Source organism: Miniopterus schreibersii (assembly GCF_964146895.1).
Source record: "Miniopterus schreibersii genome assembly, chromosome: 10".
In the NCBI taxonomy this organism is placed as follows: domain Eukaryota; kingdom Metazoa; phylum Chordata; class Mammalia; order Chiroptera; family Miniopteridae; genus Miniopterus; species Miniopterus schreibersii.
This window is the reverse complement of record NC_138110.1, coordinates 70,917,098-70,935,662: the sequence shown is the minus strand read 5'-3', so window position 1 is coordinate 70,935,662 and position 18,565 is coordinate 70,917,098. Positions and strand designations below refer to the sequence as shown.

General features: G+C 43.7%; 1 protein-coding gene across 9 annotated transcripts in view; it reads left to right on the top strand.

The window, feature by feature from the left end:
- Nucleotides 1–18,565, top strand: part of TASP1 (taspase 1) — a 271,602-nt gene that overhangs the window by 169,451 nt on the left and 83,586 nt on the right. For 6 of the 9 annotated variants that reach the window (XR_013999595.1, XM_081148212.1, XM_081148209.1 and 3 more), the window contains one exon: nt 1,146–5,007. The exons of 2 other annotated variants lie outside the window; for them this stretch is intronic. Coding sequence is in view for 5 of the 7 variants with exons in the window: in XM_081148212.1 (XP_081004338.1) it covers nt 1,146–1,306 (161 nt within the window). In the remaining 2 variants the exon portion in view is untranslated. Of the gene's footprint in view, nt 1–1,145; nt 5,008–18,565 lie in introns of those variants that run through there. One more of the 9 variants, XR_013999596.1, reaches the window with a different exon arrangement.

Below are 18,565 nucleotides of genomic sequence, written 5' to 3'. Positions count from 1 at the left end.
TGTTACCTGTCACTCCATCTAGGACGTATGCTTGCTTCCTGCTTGGTTGCATGAGAGGACGTCAGTCCCGCCGAAGCTTGGCCGGCTCGCCGGCTGCATCTAACCGCCTCACCTGGGCCTTGAGCTCACCTCGGCTCAGTCCTCGGGAGAAGCTTGTTTAGAGAAAGAGAATTAGAGGGGATTGCCTAAAGGACATGCAGTCCTTCTGTTCTTCTTAGAACCCCCGACATTTATCTATCCCTGGATTCAGCAGGACATCAGAAAAGGGATTCCTGGCTGCCACCCTGACCCCTGTGGGCCAGCCTCCTCTGCGTGGTGTGGTGGCACTCAGCCCTACAGAGCTCGCTGTTGTACAGGAAATCCACGGTACCTGGTACCTGCTGTATCCGGAGCCCTACGAAAGACATGGCTCCTGGCCTCGGGGCTGGGCACCCGGGTGCTTGTGATCCTGTGATCAGCGTGAACCACCTCATCGTGGCCGCTGCGAAGCTGACAGGGCAGCAGTCTGCCTCGAGCGCGGGCGCAGGACTCAGGCTGGATGTTAACCTCCTGCCAGTCCTCACCTGACTTTGTGACCTCTTAATTTACCCTTTCCTTACTGCCTCACGTTAGGTTGTTGGATTATCTGACTTTTTGTACGCTCTTCAGATCCCTTAAGGAATAAGTTGGAGGTATAAACGTCAACCAGGTATCCGTAGTTGCTCTGATGTTCAGAGGGCAAAATGTATGTAAGTTATTAGTTTTCATAGAACTGGAATGCGACCGATACAGTTGGCATTAAAACCACTACTGTTGTTGGGGGCTGGGTGGAGGTGGACAGGGGGGTGGAAGTGGGGCATCTGTCATAGTGTCAATAGCAAGAACACGCTGCTCTTCTGAACATGCCTGAACGGAGTCCTGCGCTGTCAGGGCCTTGGCCGCCTTGCTCACTGTATCTCCATAGCACGTAGAGATGCTCAGTAAACGTCCCCTGAGCCATCTGAACCACCGGGACCTCTGGGCACCTAGAGGTGGCCACCGTCGCGGTCTGTGGATGCTCAGAAGCAGAGAAGCCGTGACGTGAAGCTCTGGTATTGCCTCCACCTTTGTCATGCGTGGGGGACACAGCTGGCACCTCTAACGCTCTCCTGTCTCCCTCTCTGCAGACTCACATTTCCAGACTCCCTCCGGGTGCGGTGGCAGGACAGTCGGTGGCAATCGAAGGTGGGGTTTGCCGCTTGGAGAGCCCGGTGAACTGAACCTTCAGGCTGAGCATGAGGCGCCTGAGGGCATTTCAGAGCCTGCGCTTTCCCGTGCTTTTAACTGAAGTTGGATGTTCTGCCGTCTTCATTTTATGATTCCTCCTGCAGCCTCGTGCGCCGGCGACGCGAGTGCTGCAGTCAGTGCTCAGTGACGCGCGGGCCTTGGTGGGCGGGCGGACTGGGTGGCGGGGTGTGCGTGTGCGCCTGTGGGCACGTGTGTGCGCGCGTGCAGCGTGTGTGCTTGCTTCTCCCTGATGAACTAGAAACTCCTCCGTATTGTGTAACCTAAGACCAGGAATGAGTCAATCATCTTTACAAAACGTGTGCTTTAACTGTTTACAAGTCAAACCTAAAGTTGCAGGAAACATTTTTTTATTTCGTAAAGAGGCACCAGCTGTCACTGATGTAATGTGTCTGAACTGGAGAGTAAGTCTGCTTGTTTAACGACTTGACAGTGGTAGTGCTCCATTTAATAACAGTAATAAGTGATAAAGTGTTTTTATTTGTTAACCAGTTTAAGTGGATCCTGTGGTAACTTAAACTGTTAATCTCATCCCTCATGTGGGGCATTTTTCTTTAACAAAGAATGGTTTCAGTGAAACAATCTAGCAGAGAATCAAGGTCAGAGCCTTTTTAAATAATAATCTTATTGATAAAGTTTGTACTTCTTTCCTCAAGCCTTTCTAAACTTAATACTGCATCGCTTCGAGCTGTATGTGCTGTTTTATGAAAGGATAGTAAAGGAAGCATACAGCAGTGCACAGTCCTTAATTTGTGTATAATGGAATGTTATTTACAATGTAACACTGTAAATAAGAAAGCGAAATTTATGGGAAAATTCAATATTATCTTTGTTTCTTGTTTAAATATATTTTTAAGGTAAAGGCACAAAAATAAAAGAAGCATATTACTGGGTATAGTGTGTGACTCCTCTTCTCAGACTAATAAATTATCTTTTGAGTCCTAGATTGGCGAGCCGTTTTTTATTTTGTTTGTAGAAAGTTTCTTCTTCCGGAAATGGTACCGTGAGCCTTCTTGCTGGAACCCTGATTGCTCAAAACCCAGTCTTATGTGTGTGCAGTTAGGGGGGACACTAGCACGGTAAAAGCTGAACTTAGTACGTGATTGGATGGTCAATACAGAAAGCCCTCAAATTTCCGTGCCAATTTGATAAAAATAACAAAGGGAAGGAATAAGAACACTTTGAAAAATTGCAGTGGCAGTTGAAAACTCAGTGGTTGCAGTTGATAAATTGCTTCTAAATGTTATACTTAGTGATTCTGGAGCCACATAAGAGAAGCAAGACTTTCCTTTTGGTTTCCCACGTGAGAGTGGCCATCAAGGAGATACTAAAGACAGCCTTGCGGGGGGAGGAAGTTCCCTGCACCATGTAATCATGGCTCTGGGCGGTAACTGATAAAGGCCCAGATGAAATTATACACTTGACATCGACGTATGGCCAGATTATAAAGGAAAGACAACCGAAACGGAGTGGGTGCAAACCCGAATGATTCGGGAGTCGCCGGCTTGGACTCCTCGCGCAGGCAATTACACTTGTCTCGCCGAGTTCCCTAGACAGGCCGGTGCCGCGGCACCCCCTCTCCTTCGTAATGAGGCTGAGGGCCGAGTGAGAGATGGGCTGGCTGGTGGGGAGCCTTCGGCTTCAAAAGCTTCCAAAGACCTGTTACCTGGTGGCAGAGTTTTTTCAGGAACTGGACTGGATCACGTAAAACTATCAGGACACTTCGGAGTCTGAAAATCATCTGACCTACTTCACCAGGAATGCCGTGTCTTTCATCTCCCTTCGACTTTATTCCGTTCATATTTAAAAGTTTGGGCTTGTTAAAGACCGCTTTTGTGAAGATTTTAAAAACTGGTCACCATAAAGGAGCCCGGCTCCATAGCAGTTGTTAAGACTATTCTCCAGTGTCTTTTTCATTTTATTTTTTAAATTTAAGGGATATTGTGAAGCCAGGGTGGAGGAAAAAAGTGATATTCAGAATCACGAGGCAAAAACGTAATGGGTAGTGTAATTTCCTTCATTATAAAAATCAGATGTGAAAGAGCAGACACTGTAACCAGAGGATACTGGCAAATGTAAAATCAACTTCGTTTCACACAAAAGTAGGAAAGGTAGAAGCAGATAAGAAAATAACCTCGTGTCCTCCTCTGGCTTATGTTACCAGGGCTCTGAAGCTGCATTTCAAGGTGCCCACTTTTAATGTGGAGAGTCTTACCTCTGTGCCCGTATTCTATTTCTTTTTAAGCCCTGAGCAGTGGATTTTTGGTTCTCTTGAGTATAGTTAAGTCTGTGCTGGATCCCTCAAGGTCATCATCATGATCCTGCTGTGGGCTTGGAAACGGGTGTCATCCCGGCTTGGTGAGGAGGCGGAGGGAACCCGCGTGCCCCAGCTGACCGACAACGCAGGTGGCAGCCTTGTCTAGGCTGTGCCCCCCTCTCTTGTCAGCTCTGCCACCTCTCCTGCCTCCTGCATGTCCGCCTCCGGCAGGCCGTGCCTCATCTTTTAACTGCCACTTCTAAATGTGAACTTGAGCTCGGATGTCGGTGTCAGAATTCTGTACCAAGTCCGTTTAAACAAGTCCTAAATGCTAGCCTGTGAGCAGAATGGAAGAGTTTTCATTCACGGACGTGGGGACGTTTCTCTGGGCTGCTCAAAGCCTTTTGTGCCTAATCCCTGGTTTTCTCCCGCATGTGAGAGGGGTGGTTGCTCGGCTTTGCAGCATTGGGCGGAGGGTGTGAGGGAGGGATGGGGGGCTGAGGAAGGGGAGATTTAGACAAGCCCTGGAATTATTCTTGAGTCTTGAGATTGTACAGAATATTTTTCTAATCTGGTCATTATTATAAAAGTAATCCATGCTTATAAGAAACCAGCAAATAAGGAAAAGAAAGAAAAAAGTGACGTCATAACCCCACTTCCCTAAAGACAGCAGTTAGCAACACTGGAGCTTGTGTTCTGATAGATTCTTTATGCGTAAATTTCCTATGTGTTTTTAACACAAAAATGGGGTTATAGTGAATCCTCAGAGGGTTTTACATAACCTGCAGTTTTCCGCTTAATAATATCCTGGAAAGATGTCTAGGACTATAGGGCTAGAGAATGCCTCACTTACCTCTTCCCCATACAATGCTGGTTCCACTAATGCTGTAGAATACATATGTTTTATCCTAAAACTGTTGAGAAAATCCATCACAGTCCTGATAGTACAGCCAGCACCCATTTTTTCAGGCCACAGGTTCACACAGTGAGCACTGAGGAAGGTCTGAGCCACTGAAAGCCAGCTCGGCAGGTGCCCTGCAGCAGACCCTGGTCATTGCCTTGCAGGCCTGTGTTTCAGGGGGCCCCAGACAACTTTTAGTTGTCTGATATCTGCACCTCTGTGCCTGATGGCCTTTTCTGGCCACAGCAAACCCAGAGTACCATGGAATCAGCACTCCCCAGAGGCAGCTCTCAGCAAGTGATAGAGGCTGGTGCATAAAAATATCACTCTGCTCTGGCCCGTGTGGCTCAGTGGTTGGGCGTCGGCCTGAGCACCAAAGTGGTCAAGGGCATATCCCTGGGTTGTGGGTTTGATTCCTAGCCCCCATCAGGGTGGGTGCACAAGGCAGCCAATCGATGTGTCTTTCTCACATCGATGTTTCTCCCTCTTTCACTCTCTCCCTCTCCCTCTATCCCTCCCACTCTCTCTCTAAAAATCAATGGGAAAAATATCCTTGGGCAAGGATTATAAAAAAAAAAACCCACTGCAACCCAAACAAAATATGGCTTCCTTGCTCCTTGGGTGAGAACATTCTGAGGCATGTTTTTCATACTGTTTTTGAGAGATTTCCGTCAGGAATTGAGCTTTAGTTACCTGCTGTGGTAGCTGACTTATTAATACACCTTGTATTAACTTTTCCCCCTTCCCTATGCCCTTCTCAATCCCCGTACCTGTGTTTCCTGCAATCATTTACCAAACGAACCCGCACTTCACTCCTTATTTCAGGGTTGCTGCTGGGGGTCTTGAAACTAAGAAACTTTCTATGTGTTCTTGGCCACGAAGCCATGGTGGGCCTTTGTATCTCCCTGCAGAGGGTGGACCCGTCCTTCTGCCTGTGTACCCCACTGGGCCAGCCTTTCTTCCTGCCTTGTGTTCCTGATGAACCATTTTCACCTGCAACATCTGATGAACATTCTCCAAGTGAAAAAGGTGGATGTGTCACAAAAGTGGGGTTGACAGCTAAGTCAGTATTGACAGGCATGAGACTGCTGGAGACAAGCAAACACCCTTAGGAAGGTAGTGAATATACAGCTGGACAGCAGCAGTCCACCAAGGATTGATAGGCACCTTAGAGGAAATGCCCTGGAATTGTGGGAGTTGGAAGAAACCATAGCCAAAGGTGTGTTATGACTAAGAGATTTCAAGAGCCCAGAGCAGTGGTTGCCATTGACCCCATGTCATGAACAGATACATCCTGGTGACTGTCCTGAATGTCATCTCTCGGGCCTGGATATCCAGAACATAATTTTATGTTTCAAAATTTTTAATGCCTCCCAACATCTTTTTTTTGAAACAAAATATTAAGTCAAACACATCAACTTTGTTCTGACATAAACCCTGTAATTGCTCAAAATTTATGAATCCCTTTGTGCTGGAAGCACAGTGTCTTTGTCCAACTTAGGGTTGTGGAGCTGAGGCATGGGGTAGAGGACCTGCAAAAAGGTTATGAGTGGAAGGAGATCCTCCCTCCCAGGAACACTGGCCCAAGGAAAGGTCGAATACAGAAGAAATGAGCTTTTGTGTGATTAATTTGTTTTACCTTACCTGTATTCTAACCCTTCAATTACTCAGGGGAAGGAGGTGTGGGTGGATGAATGTAGCTAGCTACAGGTGGGGACGAGTGAGCGAGAGGTTGACAAACATAATCCTTTTACATTAATATTTGTTCTGGGATGATAAGAATTCTTAAGGAATATACTGCTTTTCCTCAACACTGAATTTGGGTTCAGGTTCACAAGGTATTAGCCCAGATGTCTATCATCAGGGGCCCACAGGCTGACCAAACTGACCAGGCGGTGTTTCTTTCCCCACATGCCACGTCTCTGAAGTGTACGGCCACAGGAAGGATTACATCAAAAACTGGCCAGGGGCTCCCTCCAAGGCTGTGCACTCAGCTTCCGGAGGCCCGTCAGCCAAGCCCAAGGTGGTTCTTCGTGACCAGTTGTGGAAAGTGGGAGGGAAAGCAGCACGGGTTTCTCCCGTACGTGGCAGAGTCTCCGGGGTCCTGAAACCACAGTGGCAAGCCTGAGAAACTGGACTAGGGTTTCTCTTCCTTGAGCTGCCACAAGGATCCCACTGATTGTCAACAGAGTTCCAAAAGCTGGAAAGAAAAAAAATCTAAATTCCTTTAGCCTCTGCTGTTGCTATTATGTTGGAGATCCAAAGAGTTTCTCCTACAGTGCCCTTTCCTGGCCTTAGAAAATCAGCCATGCTTAAGCAATAGAAGACCTCCTTCTAATATATTCAGAAAAACATTGTTCTTTTCCATTTAGCAGCAGTAAGATTTTAACCTGTCCAGCCAAGTTTTTCCCTCAAACCTGCTAACCAGCAGTCTCCTCCATTTGCTTAATGGTAACTCCATTCTTCTGGGTGCTGAAGCCAAAATTCCTGAGGTCATTTTTTTAGGCATCTGCTGCTGTACAACAAATGGCCCCAGACCGTAGGAGCTTAAACAGCTACTCTACGGCCTTATACAGTGGTTTATCTGCTGCCCTCCCCGGTCGTCCTGTGCTGCGTGCAGCTGAGGGGACAGCTGGGCGCTGGGCTGGTTGAGCTGCTCCCTTTTTCCACGCAGGCTCGGGGCCCTCTGCACATGGCCTTTCTCCATGGTCTTTCTGTGCTACCGCTCCCACTGGACATAGTGGCCCACGGTGCCCAGGAACACAGAAGCAAATGCTGTCATGTCTTCGTAAAGTTTAGGTCCACAACTGGCCCAGCATCACTTTTGCCACATTTATTGCTTAAGTCAAGTCACCTGGCTTCACCCAGATTCAAAAGGCGGGACTGCAAAAGGGCATGAGCACAGAGTTAGGACTCATTGGGGGCCACCAACCTGATATCCTTGAATCTACTTTTCTCCTGTTTTACAACCAGTTCATCCACAAATGCTGTCAGCCCTCCTTTAAGATTATCCTAAATCCCACCACTTTTCACCATTGTCTCCTACCTGAGTTATCAAAACAGTGTCCTCACTGGCCTCCGTGTTCATGCTTGCCCCACAGTTACTTGGGGACCCAGGAGGCAGGTGGAGTCTGAGCAGGGTGCTCCTCTGCTCAAACCTTCCAGTGCGCCTTGCCCCAGAGCCTTACAGACCCTGGGACCTGTTCCCTGTCGTTCCCTCACTCACTCTGCTCCAGCCATCCTGACCTTGCTGTTCTTCGAGCATCCCAGACATCTTCCCATCTTAGAACCACCACGCTTCCCAGAGGCACCTGCATGGCTTGCTCTTCTCGCATCTTCTTCAACTCTTTGCCCACGTGTTACCTTCTCAAAGGGCACCCTCCTCACTACGTCTTCCCTCCCCCACACTGCATGTCCCCTTTCTGCCTTTTTCCCACTTGGCACTTACCGCTTTCTAATCTACCATATAACCGACATATTTGTTTGGTTTATGTGTCTTCTTCCATTTGAAAGTAGACTCCTTGAATTTGTGTGTCATTCATGTTATACCTCCAGCACCTAGAACAGTTCCTGGCACATAGTAGGTCCTCAGTAAATATTTGTTGCATGAATAAATAAAGGTTTTTCATGGTGGCATGGAAGAGACAGTGTGGAGCAGTGTATTAGCTTTCTGTTGCTGCCATAACAAATTATCACAAACTCAGTAGCTTAAAATAACACAAGTTTATTATCTGACAATTCTGTTAGCCAGAAGTCCTTGGCTTGTTTCTCTGCTTCAGCTCCTGCAAGGCCAAAATCCAGGTGTTGGCAGGGCTTCATTCTTTTTGTGAGGTTCTAGGGGAGAATTTGTGTCCAGGTCATTCAGGTTGTTGGCAAAATTTAGGACCCTGAGATTGTAAGAATGAGATCCCCCCATGGCTCTTGGCTGGGGGAAAGTAGATATAACAAACCTACACATAAATACTTGCTCTCCTTATCTCAGCTTCTTTAATTGACATAAAATAATGGTGTATTGTCGCATTCATAACATCTGTAACGTATGACAATAGTAGCACTAAACGGGAGGATAGTGAATAGAGCCGTACAGGAGCAGCATTTCTATTTCTTGCAGGAATTGTGTTAGTATAAATCTAACGTTGGTTCTGATACATTAAGATATAAATGGTCAGCCCTAGAGTAACCGCTAACAAAATAATGAAATAGTGAAAAAATCATTAAAGGAATTAAATTGCGCTAGAAATATTCACTTAATGCAAAATAAAGCAGAAAAGGAGGAATAGAGGAACAAAATAGAAATAGAACATAAACATGAGACATCTAGAAAACAAAAAAATTAAATAGCTGATACAAATCTAACTGTATTAATAATGACATTGGAGGTCGTATAACGCAGGGTTCTCCAGATAAATAGAACCAGTAGGATGGGTGTGTGTGTGTGCGCGTATGTGTGTAGATATGATTTTTTTAATAAGGAATTGGCTCACATAATTATCGAACCTGGAAAATCCAAATCTTCAGTAGACTTGAGAGCCAGAAGACCCAATTATGCAATAGCCTGAGGGCCAGCAGCTTGGAGACCCAGGAGAGTCAAGGGTACATATGAAGTCTGAAGGTCTCCTAGAGAACTCCCTCTTGCTAAGCAAGGCCGGTATTTTTGTTTTCTTTAGGATTTCTACTGATTGAACGAGGTCTACCCACATTGTGGTGGGCAACTTCTTTACTCAGTGTTCACTAATTTAAATGTTAATCTCATCCAAAATATCCTCCAAGTTGACACATGAAATTAACCATCACAGAGTGAATGGATTAAACCACCCAATCAAAAGGCCAAGATTGTCAACTGGATGAAAAAGTAAACTCCAATTACATGTGGTCAATAGGAGACACAATTTAGGTTTAAATGTACAAATAGGTTGAAAATAAAAGGATGGAACGAGATATATCTTGGAAACAGCAACCATAAGAAAAGTGGAGTGGCTATACTAATATCAGGCAAATAGACTTAAAAACACAATATATTACTAGAGATAAAGGGGCACTTTATAGTGATAAAAGAATCAATCCAACAGGGTTTTATAACAATTATAAACATATATGCATGTAACAGTGCTGCCCCAAAATACATGAAGCAAAGGCTGACACTATTGAGGGGAGAAATAAACAATAATAGAGACTTCAATACCCCACTTTAAGTATTGGATAGAACAAGTAGGCAGAAGACCAATAAGGAGACAAAAGACTTGAATAACACTATACATAAGTTATACCTAAAGAACACTACCCAACAACAGCAGAATACACATCTTAAGTGGACATGAAGCATTCACCAGGATGGATCTCATGCTAGGCCACAACACAAACCTCAATAAAATTTAAAAGCTTGAAGTCATACAAAGTGTGTTCTCTGATCACAAGAGTAAAATTAGAAATTACTAGCTGAAATAAATTGGGAAAATTCAACTATCTGTGGAAGTTAAACGTTGTGTTATTAAATAACCAATGAGTCAAAGAGAAAAGCACAGAAAATGTAGAAAATACTACTTGGAAAGAGTTAAAACTTATGGGATGCAGCTAAAGCAGTGCTTAGAGGGAAATTTGCAGCTGTAAGTGCCTACATTAAAAAAGAAGAGAGATCTCAAAATCAACAACTAACATTCCACTTTACAATACTGGAAAAAGAAGAGCAAACTAAACCCAAAGCAAGTAGAGGAAGAAAATAGCAAGAATTAATAAGAGAATAGAAAGACAGGAGAGAAAATCAATAAAACCAAAGTTGACTCTTCCAGAAGATTAAAAAAATTGATAGATTGTTAGCAAGACAGACCAAGAAGAGAGAGAGAGAAGACTCAATAAAATCATAACAAAAGAGGCAATACTTATGAATTTACAGAAATAAAAAGTGTATAAAGAGAATACCATGAATAGGTCAGATAGCTCAGATGACATGGACAAATTCCTAGAAAGGTATAAACTACAACTGAATCAAAAAAAGGAAGGGAGGGAGGGAGGGAGGGAGGGAGGGAGGGAGGGAGGGAGGGAGGGAGGGAGGGAGGGAGGGAAGAGAAAGAATCTGAATAGAGCTATAAGGAGAGATCAAATTAGTAATCAAAAAACTTCTTAGGGCCTGGCCGGTGTGACTCAGTTGGCTGAGCGTCATCCCGGCACCGAAAGGTCACTGGTTCAATTCCCAGTCAGGGCACATACCCAGGTTGTGCCCTGGCTGGGGGCTCGATCCCCGGTTGGGGGCTGGACCCCTGGTTGTGGTGCATGTGGGAAGCAACTGATCAGTGTTTCTCTTTCTCTCCCTCTACCTTTCTCTCTCTCAAAAAAATAAATAAAAACATATTAAAAAAAATTTCTTCGGAAGAAAGTCCAAGTACTAGATGGCTATATTAGTTAATTGTACCAAACTTTTATATAAAAGTTAATACTAATAATTCACAAACTTTTCCAAGAAATAGAAGAGGTGGGACACTTCCCAACTTATTCTATCAGGAGCAGCCACTTCAGAATAGTCAGGTAGTTCCTCAGTTAAATATTGAAGGTTTTTTCCCTCCTAGGTGTATACCAAGGAAAAATTAAAACATGTCCACACAAAAATTTATACATGAATGTTTACAACAGCATTATTCATAATATCCAAAAAGTTGAAACAACCCTAAGGTACAGCAACTGATAAATAAACAAAATATAGTATATCCATATAATGGAATATTTTTGATGATAAAAAGTAATAAAATACTGATAAATATTACAACATGGGTGAACTTTGAAAACATTGCTACGTGAAAGAGGCCAGTCACAAAGGACCACATGTTGTATGAGTCCATCTTTTTGAAATTTCTAGGATAGGTAAATCTGTAGAGATAGAACGTAGGTTAGTGGCTTCCTGGGACTGGAAGGGGTGGGTGAGGCTATAGTTGAGGGGTAATAAATAAAGTGTGTGCGTGGGTTTTTAGGGTTAATGAAGATGTGCTTACATTGATTGTGGTTCCACATGCACAACTCTGATACGGTAAAAGCCATTGAGGTGTACACTTTAAACCAGTGAATTGTGTGACATGTGAGTTATATCTCAATAAAGTTAAGATGTAGAAAATAATTTAGGAATATTGGAATTGAATACCATGTTCTATCAGATTCTTTACTTTTCCTGGGTGATCATTCCCAATTTTTCCAAACATTTTTTTGGTGTATTTTAAAATAATGCAACTTAAAAATGTACAGACAAAGGCAGAGTCTGTAAACACTGTGCTCCCCTCTTCCCATGACCACATCAAAGTGAAAACTAAGCTACAGAAAAGCCATTATTGAGAGCTGCCTGAAATCTAGCTGAACAAGAACTCCTATAACTAAAGATATTCAGAAGCAGTCACGTAGGAGGGGTGGAGACTTGGACAAACAAGCTGGCCCCACATCCAAGGTGTGGCAGATAAGGAGAGGGATATCTCAGCCTCGGAGGCCCCCCGGAGCAAGGGGTCCCAGCCCCAGCCCGGCCTCCCCGGCCCAGAGCACCAGCGCCAGGCAAAGAAGCCCTCACACCTGCCGGCCGTGGAAACCAGCGGGGACCGTGGCTGAGCGGGGCTGCGGCAGCTCCAGGCGTTTTTCTCAAGGGCCCGCATGGATTTGCTCGCTGATGCACTCACTCGCTCTGACCTCCAGCACTGAACAGCAGGCAGCTCAAAAGGCGCCTGGGACGTACTGGGAATAGCGTTGCCTGGCTTCAGGGGAGGGCTGGAAAGGCAGCTCTTTCTGCCATTTTGTTCCTGTGTTGAGCCCTCACCCCACAAAGTCTGCAGGTACAGGTTGACCCCAAGTCTGAGTCTCTATCAACCCCACTCTGGTGATTCCCTGAGACTCCCCCCTGGGGGCCAACTAAGCCGAATCCAGTAGCTTTTTCATACAAATGGCCTGTCTCAGCTTGTGCTGTAGTCTTTAAAAAGTTTATGATATCTCATTTGCTTCTCCCAGAAGCATCCCTTAGATAAGAATTTGAGTGCAAGGACTTTATTTGGGAGGTACAGGAAACACTGATAGTGGAAAAATCAGATGGGAAGGGAAGCCAGGCAATAAAGGTGGCTTTAGCAATAAGTTACCACTGTGGGAAACTGGAAATACCAAAAGGAAATTCTGAGAAATGGTGCAAACACAAGCCTGCTCTAGAGCTGCAAGAATAGGAGTATTTATACACCAACTCTTGAGAATCACGAGTTGAGGGCTGCTCCAAGTGTTAATTTCCTGGCTCTTCTGACCTGCCACAGCAGGGAAGTCTTCTATGGTTCTGGAGAGAACTCTCAGGCACAGAGATGCAGGTGTTGGTAGCTGGAAATCAGCTGGATCACATTGGAAATGGTAATGTCCAGGGATATGGAGGGGACTGTCAGCAAATGATGCAGATGTGCAAAGAATGAACCTGTTGTCATCATTACTCTATTAGTCAGATGGCGCCTACCTGTCCCCTCCTCCAACCCATGTTCCCCAATATTTAATAGCCACCAGAGGCTAGCTTATAGTACATTACTAACCAGCTAGATCTGGAGATAGTCTAGCCCTAAGTTTCTCAAACTGGAGTTTGCAATCTCCTGTGAGTCTATAGATGTCTCTAGAACCCATGAATTTAATAAATTTCGCAATTAAAAAATCCTTGAAGGATTCTCTCTTAAAGATTCTAATGAGGTCTTTAATAAACAGATGCTTATAGATCAAACCATATTCAGCAGTATGAACAAAGAAATATCTATTGCAGTTTGCTATCAGATTAGATGCTAACTCATTAATCTTAAATCATGCATCTTCCCCCAAATCAATGGTTATTCTCTGAATCCATTTTGATTCCCAAGCACTGCTTTCCCTAAACTCCTTAAAGTCATCAGGCACATTAAAGGATATCCAATTTCATTGGTCTAAGCTGAGTGATCGCAATTCATCAAGGCATGAAAAGTCTGTCCAGTCTTGTGGAATATCATTAAATGGTTCAAGGACGTTTCTAATCTTAATGACGGCCAAGGGGGAGCAACTATTATGATGATGAATGGGAATGAATATCTGGAGAAAGTTCAAGGCATGTTATACTTACAGAGACTAATACACATTGTTTATCTAAATCATCCAACTGATTAAAGAAACACACAAAGCCCAAGACAGTTAAAAGCAGAGAAGCAAATAGGGTTTGACCTACCCTGGTATATTTATCGCTGACCATGTCATGCGTGTAAAATGTATTGCTCCACCAAGATGCTGTGTATATAAATCGGGAGGGTCTTTTGAGGCTGATGTTGAGTAATATAGGCTGTCCAGTTTATTGCCTGGCTAAATATTTATGTAAAATGAGTTCATTGATGGCGGGGAAGCCTCCATAAAAGGAGCCTTTCAATGTTACTAACTGATTAGCTACAACGCCCAAGGCTTAGTAAGAGCTGGGAGGTGGTAACTTTGGTACTTCTGCTCCTAAAACCAACTTCTGAGATGCTCAATGTTTTTAATCCCTGACCTGAGTTAGACGTGTGTGTGTGTGTGTGTGTGTGTGTGTGTGTGTGTGTGTGTGCAGCCAAGACCAGTGCAGAGTCTGCAAGGAAAGGGAAAATACTTTTTGGTACACTTCTAGAAGAATGCTCTTTGGAGTCATTTCTTGTTGGGAGAACATGTCTGTTAAATGCACACTGTTCTTAGTACAGGGCAGTCAGTGCTGGATTAATGGGGAAGACTCATTTCATATAAAGGCCAGAGAATAAATCTCTTGTTCAGGGGACTTGTTTTTGGCTGACCTTTCCTTGGGCAGGAGGAGGAAAAGTCAACTGCATAGGTGGCTAGGAGGATGTTGGGCCATGGTCCAATGACTTAATCATAACAAGTCTCTTTTCAGTAGGTCTGGGAATGGTAGGTTGTTGGGCTGAACTAGTGCAGCCGTTGCTTCAGGATTGTTGAAAGGTAAACTGGAGTAGTAGAAGACTTAGAATTAAGACTTTCTTCACTCGGATTCTGAGACACCTCCTCCTTCTGGTTTTCCTTATAACTCCTTGGTTTCTCCTTCTCACTATCCTTTCATGGTTTCTTTTCTCTTACTGACCTCTGAACGTTGATGGTCTCAGGTCTTGGTTCTCAGCCCTCTCGTCTCCATAGATGTTCTTATTGAGTCTGATGGCTTTAAATATCATGCCTCCCAAATCTCCAGCCTGAACTTTACCTGAACTCTGACTACCAACTTGACATCGTCACTGTGACACCTAATAAAGCATTTCATAGTATGTCCAAAACAGAACGCTTAATCTCCGTCTCCCAACTCCTGGTCCAAGTTGGCTCCCTTCTCCCCGAATTCACGATTTCTATTGATGTTGTCCTCATTTACTCCATTACGTATATAAAATATCTAGAATTGTCTTCGGGTCCTCTCTTTTTCTAACCTCCACAAAATATATCCTGAACCCTCTAGTATGAGGAGCAGGCAGGTAGGACATCTGATGAACAGCAAACTACTTCCAGGTCACTTAAAGTTTATTTTATTTTTCAGTGTTTCAGTGCAGATATCAAATTGGGCCATCTCAGGGGTCAGGCATCTAAACTTCAAATCCTGGGTCTTTGTTTTTAAAACTCGGTGTTTCAATCCAGCTCTCTTAGGCCCATAAACAAGGGCCTGGGGCAAGCTGCTGTACAACAAGAGGACCTTTGCTATCTGTCCATCTTTGGTCATTGCAGGCAAAAAGACTTAAGGAGAACTGACAACACCAAATCAACATCTGCCCCTCCCCCAATGGCCATGGCACCATTTGTCTTATTCTCTTGGCATCTTTCCTTCCCTGAGGAGTTGTCTTCCCTTCCTCACCTCATTTCACTTCTCTATTCAGTGCTGTTGAGAAGATGTGGTCTGACCTCCACAAGCTCCCAGATCATTAATTTTATATTTCTTCATTTTTCATAATCAAACACTTTATAATAAAAAATGGAATTATTTATTTAAATGATGATGAAAAACATTTCTTTATTATTATTGGAACTGCAAAGGTAATGTATTGATATACTACAAAGTTTTAAAAATACAGACAAGGTAAAATTTACTCTGATAAAATATAGCCACTTTGAGTATATAGTTCAATGAATTTTGACAAACATACACTCATATGTAACTACACCACAGTCAACATATCGCTCCAAACAGTTCCCTCATGCCCCTTTGCAGGCAACCCCCTTCTACTTCTGGCTCTAGGCAACCACTGATCTAGATTCTATCACTATAGATGAGTTTTGCCTTTTGTAGAATTTCATATAAATGAAATCATACAGTATATATTTATTTGTGTCTGGCTTTTTAAATGTGTTTGAGAGATGCATCCATGTTGATGCATGTAGCAGTAGCTAATCCATTTTCTCTGTTGTACAGTATTCCATTGAATGAATATACCACAATTCATTTTATCTATTCTATTGTTGATGATCACTGGGTTGTTTTCAGTGAGGGGTTATTAAGAATAGTGGTGGTAAGAATATTCATGTCGTAGTCTTTGTGTGGGTAAAGTTTTTATTTCTCTTGGGTAAATATCTAGGAGTGAAAATTCTGAGTTATATGGTATTTTAAATTTGTATAAGAACATAAGTATAAGAAATTGCCACGTTGTTTTCCAGGGGAGGTTGATCTTCCATTTTTGCCATGACTGCTTATCAGAGATTTAAAAAATTTCAGAGAAAAGGGAGTTTAACAATGAGAAACATGGATATGTTGCCTTTTCTCTTTGTTTCTCTTATTATTTGAAACACTTTTTTCGTTTTTGTGAAAGCGAAATAGAAGAAACAAAATAGTTTTCTGATCCTGAAAAGAAAGGAATTGAAGAGAATGCTAACGAATTCCTAGCCTAATAAGGCTGAATTTCCCTTCAGCCTGGAAGGTTTCATCTTCTGTTTTCAGATTCTTACCTGGAGGTTAGTCATTCCTCCTGTCTCAGCCCCAGTGACCTAATGCTTTGCAGATTTCTCCCAGTAGGCCTGTTAAATGTTTCTTTGGCACTGCATACCCTTCATTTATAGCACTTAGCACAATTTATAGTCATTTATATTTGCGGAATTAGCTTATTAGTGTCTTTCTCCCCTGCTTCATGGAGAGGAACCAAATCTCTTTATAGCCCCCTGGATACATTTGAATGAGTGAATAAATGAATGAAAGAACTGGAGAAGAGGCTAACAGAACAAGGCTTCCAAACCAACAGATGTGACTCTACAAAATTGGTTGAAAATCTGCTTGTGCTTGTCAACTGCCAACTCCCCAAAAGACCACAGCAGTACTCTGTTGATCAGGCAAAGCTGTTTATTACCTACTGAAATAAGGGAGAACTCCACCTTGACAAAGTCTTTGTAGCAGCTTGGAAGAGAAAGGTCAAGGGCAGATATATATATGGTTTTAGATCTGGTTTTGAGTGATTTAAGACAGGTCTTTCAATGTGGGGATCCCAAGTGGGCAAAATTCATTATTTAATAGTTTGGTGCCAATGGACACCAAAAGGTAGGCTTCCTAGAGCAAGAAGGTCTGCCCCATGGAGCAACCTGTTGACCCGAGAAAGGGGGCTGGTGGACTAGCCCATTGTTTGAAAATAAATAAATTTTCAGGAAGTTCTTGGAGCAAACATTGAAGTATTTTACTGGGCAAGAATTTTCTGGAACAAAGAGTAAAGTTGTGTTGATGTAAGCTAACTTCTGGTCATAAAGTTATGAAGCTGTTGGCAGCACCTCAGTCTTAAAACTCAGTTTCCTAAGACGTAGTGTAGAAAGGCAGATTGCTTCTCTGACCTTTTAATGCTGAATGAACAGACTGTGTTTTACAATTGCTCATATTGTTGATTGTTAAATGTGGGAAAATTTGTAGGCATGGCTGAGATACTGTTACATTCTCACCTGTTGAATTTGAGCCATAAAACCTTTTGTTACATAAAACAGCAAGTCTTGGAATCAAGATCTAGACTTGTGAGGCTCCTCTCTTTTTGTCCTTTCTCTGAATTTCCTTTATATTTTTTTTGATTTATGATTGCTTTACTAGGCAAAAGTTTAACTTCCCTGCCAGAAATCCAGTGGGAATGAAGAGTGAGAGGAAGTACCAACAGCCTGTTAGTATGTTAGTATAACAGCAGGTGATTGTAAGGAAGTCTCATCATTTAGGGCCTAGTAGGAGTTATGAGCACGTTTGCATATGGTGTGAACATGGTTTTTTTGCTGCCAATGTGAGGAACGCTGAGATCTCCACAGGCCCCTCTGATGATGGGGCATCTCCTTTACCAAGATGAACAGGACTGGGAGGTTAGGAGGAAGGGGAGTGGCAGGAAGCTACAGAGGCGGTTAAGTGCAGTTAAGTGAGTTGCCATTGCCCCGCCAGTCAGATCCCTGGCTCCATCCTGAGCCGTTCACCTGGTTGAAGTGGAAGACGGAGCCAGTCCATAAGCATTCCAGTGGCACCATCGCCATCGCGTTGCTCAGACTTTGCAGCCAAGGTTGACACGCCAGTGTGGAGGCAGCGTTCCGGGGCTTGTGTACCTCCTCGCCACATGTATGGCGGGTAGGGATGTAGGAAACTTTCTGGCCATGGAAAGTAAACATCTCACCTCCGAAAGAGGAGAGTCCTGCAAGCACCAGGAAACAAAGACTCAGTATTGTGAGCTGAGCCAAAAACCTCCCGAAAGGGAGGGTGGAGCTTGGGCACGGCTTTCCTTCTCTCCCCTGGTGTAATATCGTCACATCATCTGGGGGCAGTGTGTGCAGAAGGGGCCTTTAGAAAGTTGGTTGTGCTACAATTTATGGCTCTTCTCAGCAACTAAATCTTTGCTCTCTGATCTGTAGCCCAGCAACCATAATTCCTCTCTCCCTTTTTAAAAGTTTTTTTTTTTTTTTATAAGATATATGAACACAACTTTAAAATGAAATAATATGCCTCAAAAAATAGCAAGGGCCTTTGCCCTTCCTACCTCCAGGTCCTGCTGCCCGAGACCCACTTTCATCTTTTCCAACTGCTTCTTCTGGTGTTTATCTCCACCGCTTATACTCTTTCTAGATTTATTCGTTTTAGACCCGTGTGGTGGCCTCTTGCTGTGTTCCATCAGGACACGGTGCCTTTCCTGACTCCCTCCCCCTTTCCTCTCTTCCTATTTTCAGAATTACACTGCGATTCTTTC